At 38.6% G+C, this 14,080-nt stretch overlaps 1 protein-coding gene across 2 annotated transcripts in view; it reads right to left on the bottom strand.

Moving 5' to 3' along the window:
• TMEM131 (transmembrane protein 131) overlaps positions 1-14,080 on the bottom strand; it is a 192,757-nt gene that overhangs the window by 35,986 nt on the left and 142,691 nt on the right. For both annotated transcript variants that reach the window (XM_079940485.1, XM_079940486.1), the window contains exons 19-25: positions 13,412-13,498; positions 9,867-10,019; positions 9,689-9,764; positions 9,414-9,531; positions 7,432-7,570; positions 6,615-6,724; positions 6,097-6,163 (exon numbers count right to left, since the gene is read on the bottom strand). In XM_079940485.1, coding sequence (XP_079796611.1) covers positions 6,097-6,163; positions 6,615-6,724; positions 7,432-7,570; positions 9,414-9,531; positions 9,689-9,764; positions 9,867-10,019; positions 13,412-13,498 — 750 coding nt within the window. The remainder of the gene's footprint in view (positions 1-6,096; positions 6,164-6,614; positions 6,725-7,431; positions 7,571-9,413; positions 9,532-9,688; positions 9,765-9,866; positions 10,020-13,411; positions 13,499-14,080) is intronic.

Raw genomic sequence — 14,080 nt, 5'->3', positions numbered from 1 at the left:
TAGACTTTGTGAAGCACACTACTTTTTAATTCTCACTTCTGAGGCAAATATTTTTTCCTACATCGAAAATTCTTCTCTGTCCATGTCTACTAGGACAACAATCTTTTGATTGCTCCAAAATGGTTGGTAAATAGGTTCCCTTTTAAATGAACTATTCTGAGTAGTTGATGAACACGTTATACATTATACATATATTCGCCAAAACAACTAATTTAAACTCTGATGACTTGGAAAATACTTTAGGATGTTGTAATGCCTCTGGGATATCACTAAGGCCCTCAATAATTCTCAATAATTGTTGTGGTGGTTCTTAAAAAGGGATTCATGGACCCCTGGGGATCTCAGAGGTCTTTTCAGGTGTCAAAACTATTTTCAGAACACCGACAGACGTTCTTTGCCTTTTTCACTGTGTTGACCTTTGCACTGATGGTCAGCAAAAGCAATGGTGGGAAAAACTGCTGACCCTTTAGCTAGAAGCAAGGCAGTGGCATCAAACTTCCCTAGTAGCCACTGTATTCCTCACTGCCATGCACTTGCAGTTAAAAAAAAAAAAACCCAAAACTGTTACTGATTAAACAGTAATAAATATTAATCTTATTAAATCTCAACCCTTGAGCACGTGCCTTTTTTTGTTTTTGGATCACTGTGTTTTCATTGTCATTTGTCTCTAGGTATTTTTTGATTTCCTCTTTGATTTCTTCAGTGATCTCTTGGTTATTTAGTAACATATTGTTTAGCCTCCATGTGTTTGTGTTTTTTACATTTTTTTCCCTGTAATTTATTTCTAATCTCATAGTGTTGTGGTCGGAAAAGATGCTTGATATGATTTTAATTTTCTTAAATTTACCGAGGCTTGATTTGTGACCTAAGATGTGATCTATCCTGGAGAATGTTCCGTGTGCACTTAGGAAGAAAGTGTAATCTGCTGTTTTCAGATGCAATGTCCTATAAATATCAATTAAATCTATCTGGTCTATTGTGTCATTTAAAGCTTGTGTTTCCTTACTCATTTTCTGTCTGGATGACCTGTCCATTGGTGTAAGTGAGGTGTTGAAGTCCCCCACTATTACTGTGTTACTGTCGATTTCCTCTTTTATAGCTGTTAGCAGTTGCCTTATGTATTGAGGTGCTCCTATGTTGGGTGCATATATAATTGTTGTATCTTCTTGGATTGATCTCTTGATCATTACGTAGTGTCCTTCCTTGTCTCTTGTAACATTCTTTATTTTAAAGGCTGTTTTATCTGATATGAGTGCTGCTACTCCAGCTTTCTTCTGATTTCCATTTGCATGGAATATGTTTTTCCATCCCCTCACTTTCAGTCTGTATGTGTCCCTAGGTCTGAAGTGGGTCTCTTCTAGACAGCATATATATGGGTCTTGTTTTTGTATTCATTCAGTGAGCGTATTTTTTTTTTTTTTTTTGCGGTACGTGGGCCTCTCACTGTTGTGGCCTCTCCCATTGCGGAGCACAGGCTCCGGACACACAGGCTCAGCGGCCATGGCTCACGGGTCCAGCCGCTCCACGGCACGCGGGATCTTCCTGGACCGGGGCACGAACCCGTGTCCTCTGCATCGGCAGGCCGACTCTCAACCACTGCGCCACCAGGGAAGCCCGAGCGTGTGTCTTTTGTTTGGAGCATTTAATCCATTCACATTTAAGGTGATTATCAATATGTATGTTCCTATTACCATTTTCTTAATTGTCTTGGGTTTGTTTTTGTAGGTCCTTTTCTTCTCTTGTGTTTCCCACTTAGAGAAGTTCCTTTAGCCTTTGTTGTAGAGCTGGTTTGGTGGTGCTGAATTCTCTTAGCTTTTGCTTGTCTGTAAAGCTTTTGATTTCTCCATCGAATCTGAATGAGATCCTTGCTGGATATAGAGTAATCTTGGTTGTAGGTTCCTTCCTTTCATCACTTTAAATATATTGTGCCACTCCCTTCTGGCTTGCAGAGTTTCTGCTGAGAAATCAGCTGTTAACCTTATGGGAGTTCCCTTGTATGTTATTTGTTGTTTTTCCCTTGTTGCTTTCAATAATTTTTCTGTGTCTTTAATTTTTGTCAATTTAATTACTATGTGTCTCGGCATGTGTCTCCTTGGGTTTATCCTGCCTGGGACTCTCTGCACTTCGGACTTGGGTGGCTATTTCCTTTCCCATGTTAGGGATGTTTTCAACTATAATCTCTTCAAATATTTTCTCAGGTCCTTTCTGTCTCTCTTCTCCTTCTGGGACGCCTATAATGTGAATGTTGTTGCGTTTAATGTTGTCCCAGAGGTCTCTCAGGCTGTCTTCATTTCTTTTCATTCTTTTTTCTTTATTCTGTTCTGCAGCAGTGAAATCCACCATTCTGTCTTCCAGGACACTTATCCATTCTTCTGCCTCAGTTATTCTGCTACTGATTCCTTCTAGTGTATTTTTCATATCAGTTATTGTGTTGTTCATCTCTTTTTGTTTATTCTTTAATTCTTTTAGGTCTTTGTTAAACATTTCTTGCATCTTCTCGATCTTTGCCTCCATTCTTTTTCCAAGGTCCTGGATCATCTTCACTACCATTATTCTGAATTCTTTTTCTGGAAGGTTGCCTATCTCCACTTCATTTAGTTGTTTTTCTGGGGTTTTATCTTGCTCCTTCATCTGGTACACAGTCCTCTACCTTTTCATTTTGCCTGTCTTTCTGTGAATGTGGTTTTCATTCCACAGGCTGCAGGACTGTAGTTCTTGTTTCTGCTGTCTGCTCTCTGGCGGGTGAGGCTATTTACTGAGCACGTGCCTTTTCAACACCATGTGATCAAATGGAGTACGCACGCAGCACCCCTTGCAGCATACTGGACCATGCTGTCTGGAAGAGCTATCGTTTCAGATGCCAACTGAACTAGTTCCTGCCTCCGCAACATCATTTATATTTGAAAAAACGATTGACAGTCAATATATGGTTATTCAGACTGGAGTAGTTAGTAGACATTTTTACGAAAATGAAGTGCATCTGCTCCTTTAAGGAAACAACTGAAGCATTTGTTGCCAATGGTAAGATTTGAGTGTTTGAGCAAAATTTAGAGTTTTGGCCCTGTGAGCTTTAGAGTCAATAGTTAAAGAACACCCTGATGAGATTAGTGGTTGTAAGAATGAATATGATTTTCTGGATACTGCAGAGTGAATTGTGTCAACATTTGGAAGCTCTTCATATCTTAGTGAACCAATATTTTCCGAATGACTGATGCATGGTGTTATGATAACTAAAAAAGCAATTAAGACACTCCTTTTTGCAACTATATGAATGTGTCAGGTCAGGTCAGATATTTATCATATACTTCATCAAAAACGATGTATCATAAGAGACCGAATGCAGAAGCAGACAGGAGAATCTATCTGTATATTAAGTCAGAGAGCCATTGAAGAGCTCTGTAAAACAATCTACTCTTCTTGCAAAATGGTTCTTAAAAAAATATATATCTATTTTTTCATTTTTATATTACCTATGTCAAATAGAATGGGCTTATTATTATTTTAAATGAATTAAACCAATATTTTAATGATCTCTCAGTTTTAGTTTCTAATATGTTAAATATTGATAGATGCAAACCACATAAACAAAAAACCTCTTTGGAGTCCTTAATAATTTTTAAAAATTGAGATAATGTAGAAATCCTTAATTATTGTTCAGACTGTAAAGGAATGCTGAGACCAAATATTCTGAGATCCACGGTTTTATAGCACTGTAGAGAACTGTGATAGAATTTATCCTAAGCTCACCCTAAGACCTCCTCCAGCATTTTTATTTAGAATGAATTCCTGAGGTCTAGAGTATTCTTATTCATCTTCCTATCTCTCACAGTACCTACATCTTGTAGGTACCACTAAAGATTTGGTAAGACAAAAAAAGGTAAATATAGGTCATGTACTTCTCATGAATATTTCCTCTCTTATAAAAGCAGAGTGAAAGGAATTTCTGGTTACTGAGCTTTCTAGATACTTGAGGTCTAGATAGCCTTGAACTTATTATGTTGGTACTTTATGGATGGAAAAAGCAAAGTAAAAAAGATTCCAAGAGAAGGGCGTGGACTAGAATATGAGACTATCTAAATTTCAGTCTAGTATTCTACCTATTACTCAGCAGAAAATAAAAATACAACATTGAAAATTACTTTCTCTTTTTAAAGAGAAAATTTCTTTCTCTTACTTTCTTATATAAGATTTACTTAAAAATAGACATAAAAACAATTCCATAAAGGTTTGGCTAATTTATGCCTTACACATTAAAACACAAAGCTATGGGAAAGGACACAAATCCTTCAAGAACTACAAAACATCTAGTTGGACAGGTTAATTAGTGATTCCTAACAGTAACGACCATGTGTCATGAAAGTATGGTCAAGGGTTCTGGACTCTGAGAGAACTAGATTTGAATTTGGCCCTGCCAGTTATCACAGGTAGGAACTTGGGCAAGTTACTTCCTCTCTCTGAGCTTTGTTTTTCCACCACCAACAGAACAAGGGAAATACTTATTCTTAGGGTGGTTAGTAATAGCTCAGCCTGGCTATTGTAATGATTACATGAAATTATAAATGTGAATGCACCTGCTGATTATAGTGATACATATGATACAGTGATATATATGATATATATATGATATAGTGATATATATGATACACTATACACATATATATGATATAGTGATATGATACACTATACACATACAGTGATACAATGCTGATACATAGGAGGTGCTCATGAAATACTGAAAACCTTCGTATTGCCTTTCTTTCCCACCTGGTGAGCCACAGACTGACTCATCCAGTCAACATTCATTGAGGGCTTCCTATGTCCCAAGCAACCCATCTAAGGGCTTCCATGTTGGTCTGCTTAACCTGTTCAAAAACTTTGTAATATACAAATTATTAACTTCACTTACAAGTGAAGAAGTTGAAGTTTGGAAAGGTTTATTTACTTGGTCGAGGTGACCAAGTTAGTAGGTACAAAGCCATGGTTATTCTAGGAGCCAACCTCCCTTATTCCAAATGGGAAGCAGCAAAGCCACAGCATGGCAGGAAGGCATCCCGTGGCTACCTGACAGACGGACCGTGCTCAGAAAAAGAGCTCAGCAAAAGGAGAGAAAGGAGGTGGTCGTTTACTGTTTTCACTCAGAGTAATTCAGATGACGGAGGATTAACTAGATTCCTACTCTCATTCACTCAACACCCTTCGTATTATAAATGTGGGAAGGAAACCATATAAGTAGAAGAAAAGCCCTCAAGGAGCTTATACCCAGAACTGGGAAACAAGGTACCTACCACACGTCAAAAAGAAAACAAAAACACCGCTAACATGCTTGCAAACAAAGATTCAGGGAGAGCCAGAGAGCCGAATCAGTGCACGCTCCACAGCCATCAGGGCTGGTGTGAACAGGCTGTTTAAGGCTGGATGAGAGTGGCTGGGAAGGGCATCTAGGCCAAGAGACTTGGGCCAGTTTGCAGGTGGCTTTAGTTCCCAGTGCTAATTTCCTGACTGACACAGATCCTACACATTAAGTTCTTACATAATCATGAGTGGTTAGTGGCTGCTCAGCCCGGCCTGTATGATAGAGAATATTTGGTCCTAGAACAAACCAGTTTATGTATACATTTACTAGTTTAAAAATACTTGTTGAGTTATAACTATGCTCACTACTGCACTAAGTATGAATACAGCTAGCCGTGGGTCTGGCCTTCATGGAGCTTACAATCTTATCAGAAAGTATCCAAAATAAAAATTTAAATGACCAAGCTCAATATTTTGAGGCTTAATAAAAAAAAAACATTATCTATCAGTATATACCTTATCTACATAATCTCAGAGGTTCTGGCAGCCATTATGATGAACCTTCATGAGCTTAATGTTTAATGCCCACAAACAGGACCTTCTATCCAGGGTGCCTCATGGCAATCTAAATCCCACCCATTCTTCCGGGGCTTTTTCCCTCTAAAATAATTACTAGACTGTTCTGACTTCTCCAGTAACTTGCCCTTCAACCAATTTAAGGATGGTTAATATTTTTCTTTCACATTTGCATTGATCATATTGTAGAATTACTTCTTTGGAATAGTATGAAGTCTGAATACTTACACTGTTTCTGAAGACTTGGAATTCTAGTGTTCTTAAATCTATCTTTGCCACCTTACTTAAGTTAAACCTGAAATAAAAAAAATACACATATTTCTTTGTAAACAGCATCATAATTAAAGGGGTTATAAATACTAAGGTTGTGCTTATCTTTTGGCAGATTTTGAGATCAATGTTATCAGATTAACAGCCTTCAAAAAATAGCTACAACTTACAGTTAATATTTTGTTCACTTTTTAAAAGTAAAATACTTGAAAGGCTCCACCACTTGCTTCCTCTATATAAGATTTTAGGAAGGAGTTCTATATTATTTTTTTCTTGTCTTAAACTGGGAGCTTTTCTAGATGTTTAATATAATATCCATCTCTCTCCCCAGAACCTTCTCTCAACTTCAATTACAGATGCAGAATTTCTCTAAGCCCAATCTATTACTGTATGAGCTGAAATAAAGTTTTAAATGTGTAAAATAATAATTCACTGCTAATATGGAAACATTCTGATAATCTACCAGCAATGCCTACCTTGATATTAACTTATCTACAAAGACAGAAGGGTTGGAATATAAGGCCAGAGGAATAAGCTGAATGTAGACAGGCGCATCTGCAGGATTTTCTAACGTAATCTCTTCTTCCTTAAACAAAGTAAAGACACAGTAAGTGAAAGACTGCCACCATTAAAAGAGCCAGGACATGCAGGCAACCTAAGTGTCCACTGACAGATGAATGGATAAGGAAGATGTGGCACATATATACAATGGAATATTACTCAGCCATAAAAAGAAACGAAACTGAGTTATTTACAGTGAGGTGGATGGACCTAGAGTCTGTCATACAGAGTGAAGTCAGTCAGAAAGAGAAAAACAAATACCGTATGCTAACACATATACATGGAATCCAAAAAAATAGAAATGGTTCTGATGAACCTAAGGGCAGGACAGGAAAAAAGACGCAGATGTAGAGAATGGACTTGAGGACACAGGGAGGGTGGGGGGGTGGAGGGTAAGCTGGGATGAAGTGAGAGAGTGGCATGGACATATATGCACTACCAAATGTAAAATAAATAGCTAGTGGGAAGCAGCCGCATAGCACAGGGATTTCAGCTCGGTGCTTTGTGAACACCTAGAGGGGTGGGATAGGGAGGGTGGGAGGGAGACGCAAGAGGGAGGGGATGTGGGGATACATGTATATGTATAGCTGATTCACTTTGTTATACAGCAGAAACTAACACACCATTGGAAAGTAATTATACTCCAATAAAGATGTTAAAAAAAAAAAAAGAGCAGATACTTCATAACCCTATTACAGATTTCCCAGAACTGATGTCACTCTGAATACTTACTGAAGAGCAGTTTGTATTAGTAAGGGGAAACCTCATGTGATGGGGTGAGCTGAGGACGGACGGCCAGGAGAGCTCGGCAGTGATTTTTGACAGTATGTTTTTTTGAAGGTCTGTATTTACTTCAAATATAGCGCTCAATCTAGAAAAACAATTTGTAAGTCACTGTAACAAAATGAAATATTTGAGTTTTCTGAATATAGGAAATTCTATTAGGCTTGTGTATTTGAGAAATTTTACTTGCTCTAATATTTAAGTCTGCTTCTCACAGAGACATGTATGAAGATGCCTCTACTTTGGCACAAAGAGCTGCCAAAGTATCACTGATCACCTGTACAGTATTGTCTTCGTACTGAATTCGAAAGGGAAAAGGCAGGGATATTCAGATAACATGATGTTACGGGGATCCTAAAGGATCTTGCATGTTTAGTGGAAAGATCCAGACACCAACAGCAGGCAAATGTTTTCAGTAGAACTAGTAAGAAGGCAGTGCACTGCTTGGCATATGGCTTTTTCCCCACTTGAGATAAAAAACAAAACAAAATCCTGATACACAATGAAGACATCAGTTGAAGAGGTAACACATATGAGGATTCTGTCCAGATATGTATAGTTAAGAGCAATTTTCAGGGCCTCATTTGACTATTTCCCTACATATGAGTATTTATAAGCCAGCGGTTAAGAACTCAGAGCACATTCCCTAAGGAAACAATATTATAAATGGGGCTAAGGTGCCTGGGCACAAACACTGAAGCCTGTTTTATCCTATAAGACTACTGAATTATGACACCCTAATATTGGTGAGAGTACCGGTTTTGTATGACGAGTAACGAATTCTCTGTAACATTCACGCTGAGAAAGTAAGACAAAGGCAGGGGCAGGGAAAATGCCACATTCACTGTGCAACTGGGACACAGTGGCACAGGGCAGACAGGGAGCCTGGGTCTTTAGGAGTGAAACACTAGGCTCACAGAGAGGAAAGCAGGGGTTTCAGGGGGCGGGGCGTGAAGAGGTTCCTTGGCAGATGAACCTAGGGCAGCACTGCAAGTTATTTATTCATAATTGGATGTTAAACTGTGGAGGCGACCTGTACCTTACAATGTCCGCTATGGAACTGTAGAGGACCAAGGAGTGTTTGAATTAGTGTTCTCTTAGTGAGTTCATTAGAAGTCATCTCTGTACTAATTTTAACCACTGTAAAGTTAAAATTTAACTCTCTTTTGCCTTAAGAGAACCTTTCACAGAAGATAGTTCAGATAAATAGAAACCTGCAGATTTAATCATTCATGGCTTGAACATCTTACATACTATAAATTGGAAGATCTTGATGATACTGACAAATACATTTCAAATCAGCCAATGGAGAAGAACAGTTTTCATCAGTTTGCTAGTCAAATCCTCTTCTGAAGTACACAGAAAGATCAAATTTCTATACTGCCACATAAGTGTGTCTTTGCTTTTGAATCCAGATGCGGTACTGATTTGTCGCTGGGACATTTTCTACCTGCCACAGACATAAGGTTGAGCCCATGTGAACGGGCCATGCACCCCTAACAGCTCAGGTCTGGAAAGGGAGGAAGCAGTTCTTTTCAGGAGGGGCAGAGACACTCCTCCTCCTGTGAGGTTAAACCTAGAAAGTGTTTTCCTAGCCTTTAACAGAGGTCAGTGGTAGGGAGAAACTTTCTTTCTTATGCAAATGGTGTGTCTAAGGTAAACAATGAAGTTATCCTACACAAGGACAACTTCATCGAGTTCCTTTGACTTTAAGGAAGCATCTAGAACACTGGAAAAAAGACAAAAATGGTAGTGTGCATACTTCTGAGAAATATACAACTACAATGGCAATTCAAGATGCTTCCTGAAGATTAGGCATATTTTCTTACCTACAGGGAAATAAAATAACCTAATATAAGAATAACTTTAGAAAGTCATGTTTCATACTGGTAAAGATAGCTCAAATACTTAAATGAAGCAAAACCACTTACTTATGACCTGAATTTTCCTTTATTCCCATCCATCCTTTGAACAGGCTTTGATGCAAATCCCAGTCAGCATCCCAAGCATCTTCCTGCATGGCTATACCAGGCTGTACTTTGGGTTCAGCTAAACCAAGGAGACAAATGGTATGACATACTCAGCCCTTCAAATGATTCCTATAGCATCAAGAGATAGGGATGGGCCTTAAAAGTGGCCGCCTTTTATTAAAGAGTATTCTGGGGAGGGAGTGAAGGGCATGAGAGAGAACGGCAAGATAACTTACATTTGGACAGAAAAGGCAAGCCAACATAGCAATGATCCCCACACTGCAGTCCAGGATCAAAATAAATGTTTGCAATCTATAAAGAGGCACAGGAGAACCATGAATCCCCAATCCACAGAAGGTCACAATGACAAAGTGCTAATGGATGGGAATTTTTGCAAATATAACATTTTCAAACCTTTGATTTTTTCCCTGGCTCCAAATCTTCCTTATTGCCCCGTAATCGTTTGTAGTAAAATCGTACATCTTCTGACAAAGATCGTATTTGTTGGATCTTTACCTTCTGTGAGAAGGAATTCATAATATTTAAACTCTGATGAACTATTTTCCCCTGAAGGAAGAAAACAAACAAACTCATCTGTAAATGGTAGATTTTCTTCAGAACACACACTTTAGAGCTGACAGACATATTTCTAGGAAACCAAAGTTCAAAGGACATTTAGAATTTTCAAAAGTTGATAAACTTTAAATTTGTAACCAGAGCCCCTCCTCCAAATGTACGTATTTTGTTGTTTTTATGGCCTATTACAGATAATTTAGCAGGTCAAATCTCTACAATCTCGTAAAAATGAATTAAAGTAAAAATGTTCACATACTAACAAAGGTACAGAGCTAGCTTTGAATAAAGGAAGCAGCCACTGTCAGTTTGTTAAGAAAGGTTTGATTATACCAAGGCCAGGGTGCCTTAAAAGTATCCAAATTCAGGATGAAATAAGTGAACTCTAAAATCCAAAGCTATTTTCTTTATAAAAGAAAAATACTATTTGTGCCAAAGAGAAATTAGACATTTTTAAAAAACACAGGTTATCAAGCATCATATTAAAACAGTATACAGCTTAAATCATTAAATTACCAATGATTGCTCTTATCAGCTGCATGCTTCTCCCTATGACAGAGTACCAGATTTTAAATAAAAAATTACATGATTCAAATAATCATCAATAAGAATCATATTATAATATTTTACTTTCTTTTGTCTGAATATAGAACCAGAATCCTATAACCTGATTCCTAGCCATTTGAAGAAGTCTCTAAAATGACCAGACCCTGCTGGTCTAATATTTGGTATTGAAAGACAAAGAAGTCGGGACTTCCCTGGTGGTCCAGCAGTTAGGACTCCCGCTCCAGGTGCAGGGAGCCTGGGTTTGATCCCTCATCAGGGAACTAGATCCCACATTCCACAACTAAAAGATCCCACGTGCTGCAACTAAGACCTGGCACAGCTGAATAAATAAATAAATGTTTTTTTTTAAAAAAAGACAAAGAAGTTAAGAAAATGAACAGTAAAAGGAGTTGAATGATGGTGCAGTTAAGACTAACACTCATCATTTACAGTGTGACCAGAGTAGAAAGATGTTAGAGGGTGGGGACGCTGCTGTGAGGATACGAACATAAGAGAAGAAAGCAGAAGCCTATGCTGAGTCCCAGCTTGGCCTCCACCCAGCTGTGTCTTCCCGGCAGTTAACTGGTCTTCATGCACCTGTAATAACTACTACTCTTGTGTCCACATCTTGTCTCTCAGGGGTATGGTGGGGATCAAGAGAGGTAACAGATACAGAAGTTCATTTTATAATGGTATTCAAATACGAAGTATTAAACTGTGAGTTACTTGAAATGTTCATTCTGAAGTACCAAGTTTTCATCACTTGGCTCTAGTAGTCTCCATCTGATAAGAGATTTTACAGAATTTCATGACTGTTATGGGCTGAACGTCTGTGTGCTCCCCCACACTCACATGTTGAAATCCTAACCCCCCAGTGTGATGGTATCAGGAGGCAGGGCCTTCGGGAGGTGATCAGGTCATGAGGGTGGAGCCCTCATGAACGGGATTAGTGCCCTTAAAAGAGGCACAAGAGCTTGCCCTCCCTGTCTGCTCTTTTGGCTGTGTGAGGATACAATGAGAAGATGCCCGTCGGCAAACCGAGGAAGTAGGCCCTCACCAGACACCAGATCTGCTCGTGCCTTGATGTTGGACTTCCCGTCCATCTGAAGATATCTGAAAGCTTAATCTGAAGTACTGCAAAACCAACACCTTGTTTTTATAGATGCCTTCTCATTTACTCTGTCCATGAGCCTTTCACTTTGTCATCTACTGAATTATTCCCTTCCAGGATATATGCAGGGATCAAGGAGATCATGGATTGAAAAGGCAATTGAAGGTTCTTTTGGATAAATAATGAAGTCAAGAGTTCTGTATAGTCAGTACAAAGTGGAATGATAAGAAGACAAAGATTGAATTAAGACCCAAACTTAGGTGTGCTGAACCTATTAATTCAAATTTATATTTGAAGCTAATTTATATTTAAGGAGCTAAAATTTGAATTTAGGTTTTATCGTATATAGCATTAAGATTTTGCAATGTACTGTTTCTCTTAACCCGTCAGGTCTCCTACCACAGCTGAGAGACACGTCCATCTGCTCCAAGGCGTCCTGAATCGTCTACACTATCTTTCTGCAAAAGGTGGCCTCCTGGTTTCCCCGTTTCTTTCCTCTCTGTTCTCCAGGCTCAAACTCTATGTCATATTCTTGAGTCCTCTATCTACCTACCTACCCATACCTGTTTCCATTAGTATAACCTCCTCAAGATATTCAAGTACAGTTCAAACGGTTCATCTGAAATGTCTCTTGCCTATGTTCTCTTTTTCATTATTTTGCTCCTTCATCCACCCATTATCTACTAGATACCTGCTACTTGGGGTATAAGATCCCTCATCTCTTTCCCACCGGATCTCAGAGTCTTGTTGGGGAGACCAACATATAAGGCAACATTTACAGCACAATGTGAGGCTTGCTGCCAGAGAAGTAATCTCAAATTGTTTCAGAAGCACACATGAAATAACTAGTACTGTCTAGTGGAGTGAAGAAATCTTCAGAGAGGAGATGACAATGGAATTGGATCTTGAAAGACATGAAGGAGTTCTTGAAGGTAGGAGAGGAGGAAGGGCAGCCAAGGCAGATGAGCAGCAAAGGTGTGGAGGTATGAAAGCGATTTACTGCCTCTGCCAATGCCCTAAGCTCAAACCTCCCTTTGATGCTTTCCTTGTGGACCGTGGCCAGAGTCTCTGGGTTGGCTTCCAGGTACACTAGTGCTACTCCCAGACGTGTCCTACATTTACTTCTGCCAGAGAGCCAGTCTTGAAAGCTTAACTCTGACGATGTCCAGCCTCTGCTCAAAAACTTTAGATTTTCATGGACTTAAATGCATTGCATTTTTTTCATGCTATCACTCAAGGTACCATTCCATCTTCTCTCTTGAAACTTCCCTGCATTCTTGTAAAACTGGACGACTCACCACTGCCTAAAGCCATCTCAGACTCTGCTGCCTGTGTCTCTATTCAGGTTGTTCCCTGGGCCCTGAATGCCATTCTTGCTAACCCTTGTCTATCCCTGCCAGAAGAAATTCCAAGCCAATTCACATGGCACCTTCATCCATTAGATATGTATTTTCTTCATAGCATGTTATTTTTCACCTCTTAGGGCAATTTCTACATCCTGCTCTACGTCTATGAATCACGGGCCCATTTCTCATTCTAGATTGAAAACTTTTTGAGAGAAGGGACTATTTCTTATTCTTCTTTATGTCTCCTAAAGAAGCTGGTACAATGTCTTACCTTAAAATAAGTGATTAATAAAGAGTAACTGACTTTATTGTTGAATTCTAGGAACATAAAGGCAAAGAGAAAAAAAATTAGCAAGAAGAAGGCTACAAATTAACTGTCTTACTGGAAAAGAAGGTGGAAGAACCATATGCTTTGGGAAGCAAGTCAGAGAACCCACTGCGATCACAGCTTTCACGGGAATTGTTAGGATCTGTGGAGGGAAGAAGCAAACCACAGAGAAATGAGTGTTTAAGTCTGCGATTGACACTGACAGTTGTTGTAGGGGGCAGTTATTTTGGGGGATTAAAAGAACCAATCTTGGGATGTATATTAGCATTAACCAACTGATAAGCAAAATTAAAATCACCCATGGATACTGTTTAATCTACCCATGTACTTCATAAAATGCACTGAAATACAATAAATTTCCATGTACTTCTCAGTGATTCGATGAAAACATGGTAAATAAGACCAAACAATGGGGAAGGAATGAAGAACAGATTTTTCATAGTATAGGTTTTATTTTGTAGATTATTAATTTAAAAAGTAAAGTTCAATTATTCTCCTAAAACAATGAATGAAAAATCCAGCATTTTCTAAAGTTACATAGCTCTCTACTTTTTGTACTCAGCAATAAATTAACATCAAGCTAATTTGAAAAAATGAGCTGAACGTTCCAGATTTTGAATCTCAACTTGTATGCTTATTTGCAATTCACAAAGATGCTGATACTCTGCTAAGATATGAAATGTACTTATTCCTATCAAAAGTGATAAACGTGGATTCCTTATTT

Source organism: Stenella coeruleoalba (assembly GCF_951394435.1).
Source record: "Stenella coeruleoalba genome assembly, chromosome: 13".
NCBI lineage: Eukaryota > Metazoa > Chordata > Mammalia > Artiodactyla > Delphinidae > Stenella > Stenella coeruleoalba.
This window is presented reverse-complemented; position numbering and strand designations above follow the sequence as displayed.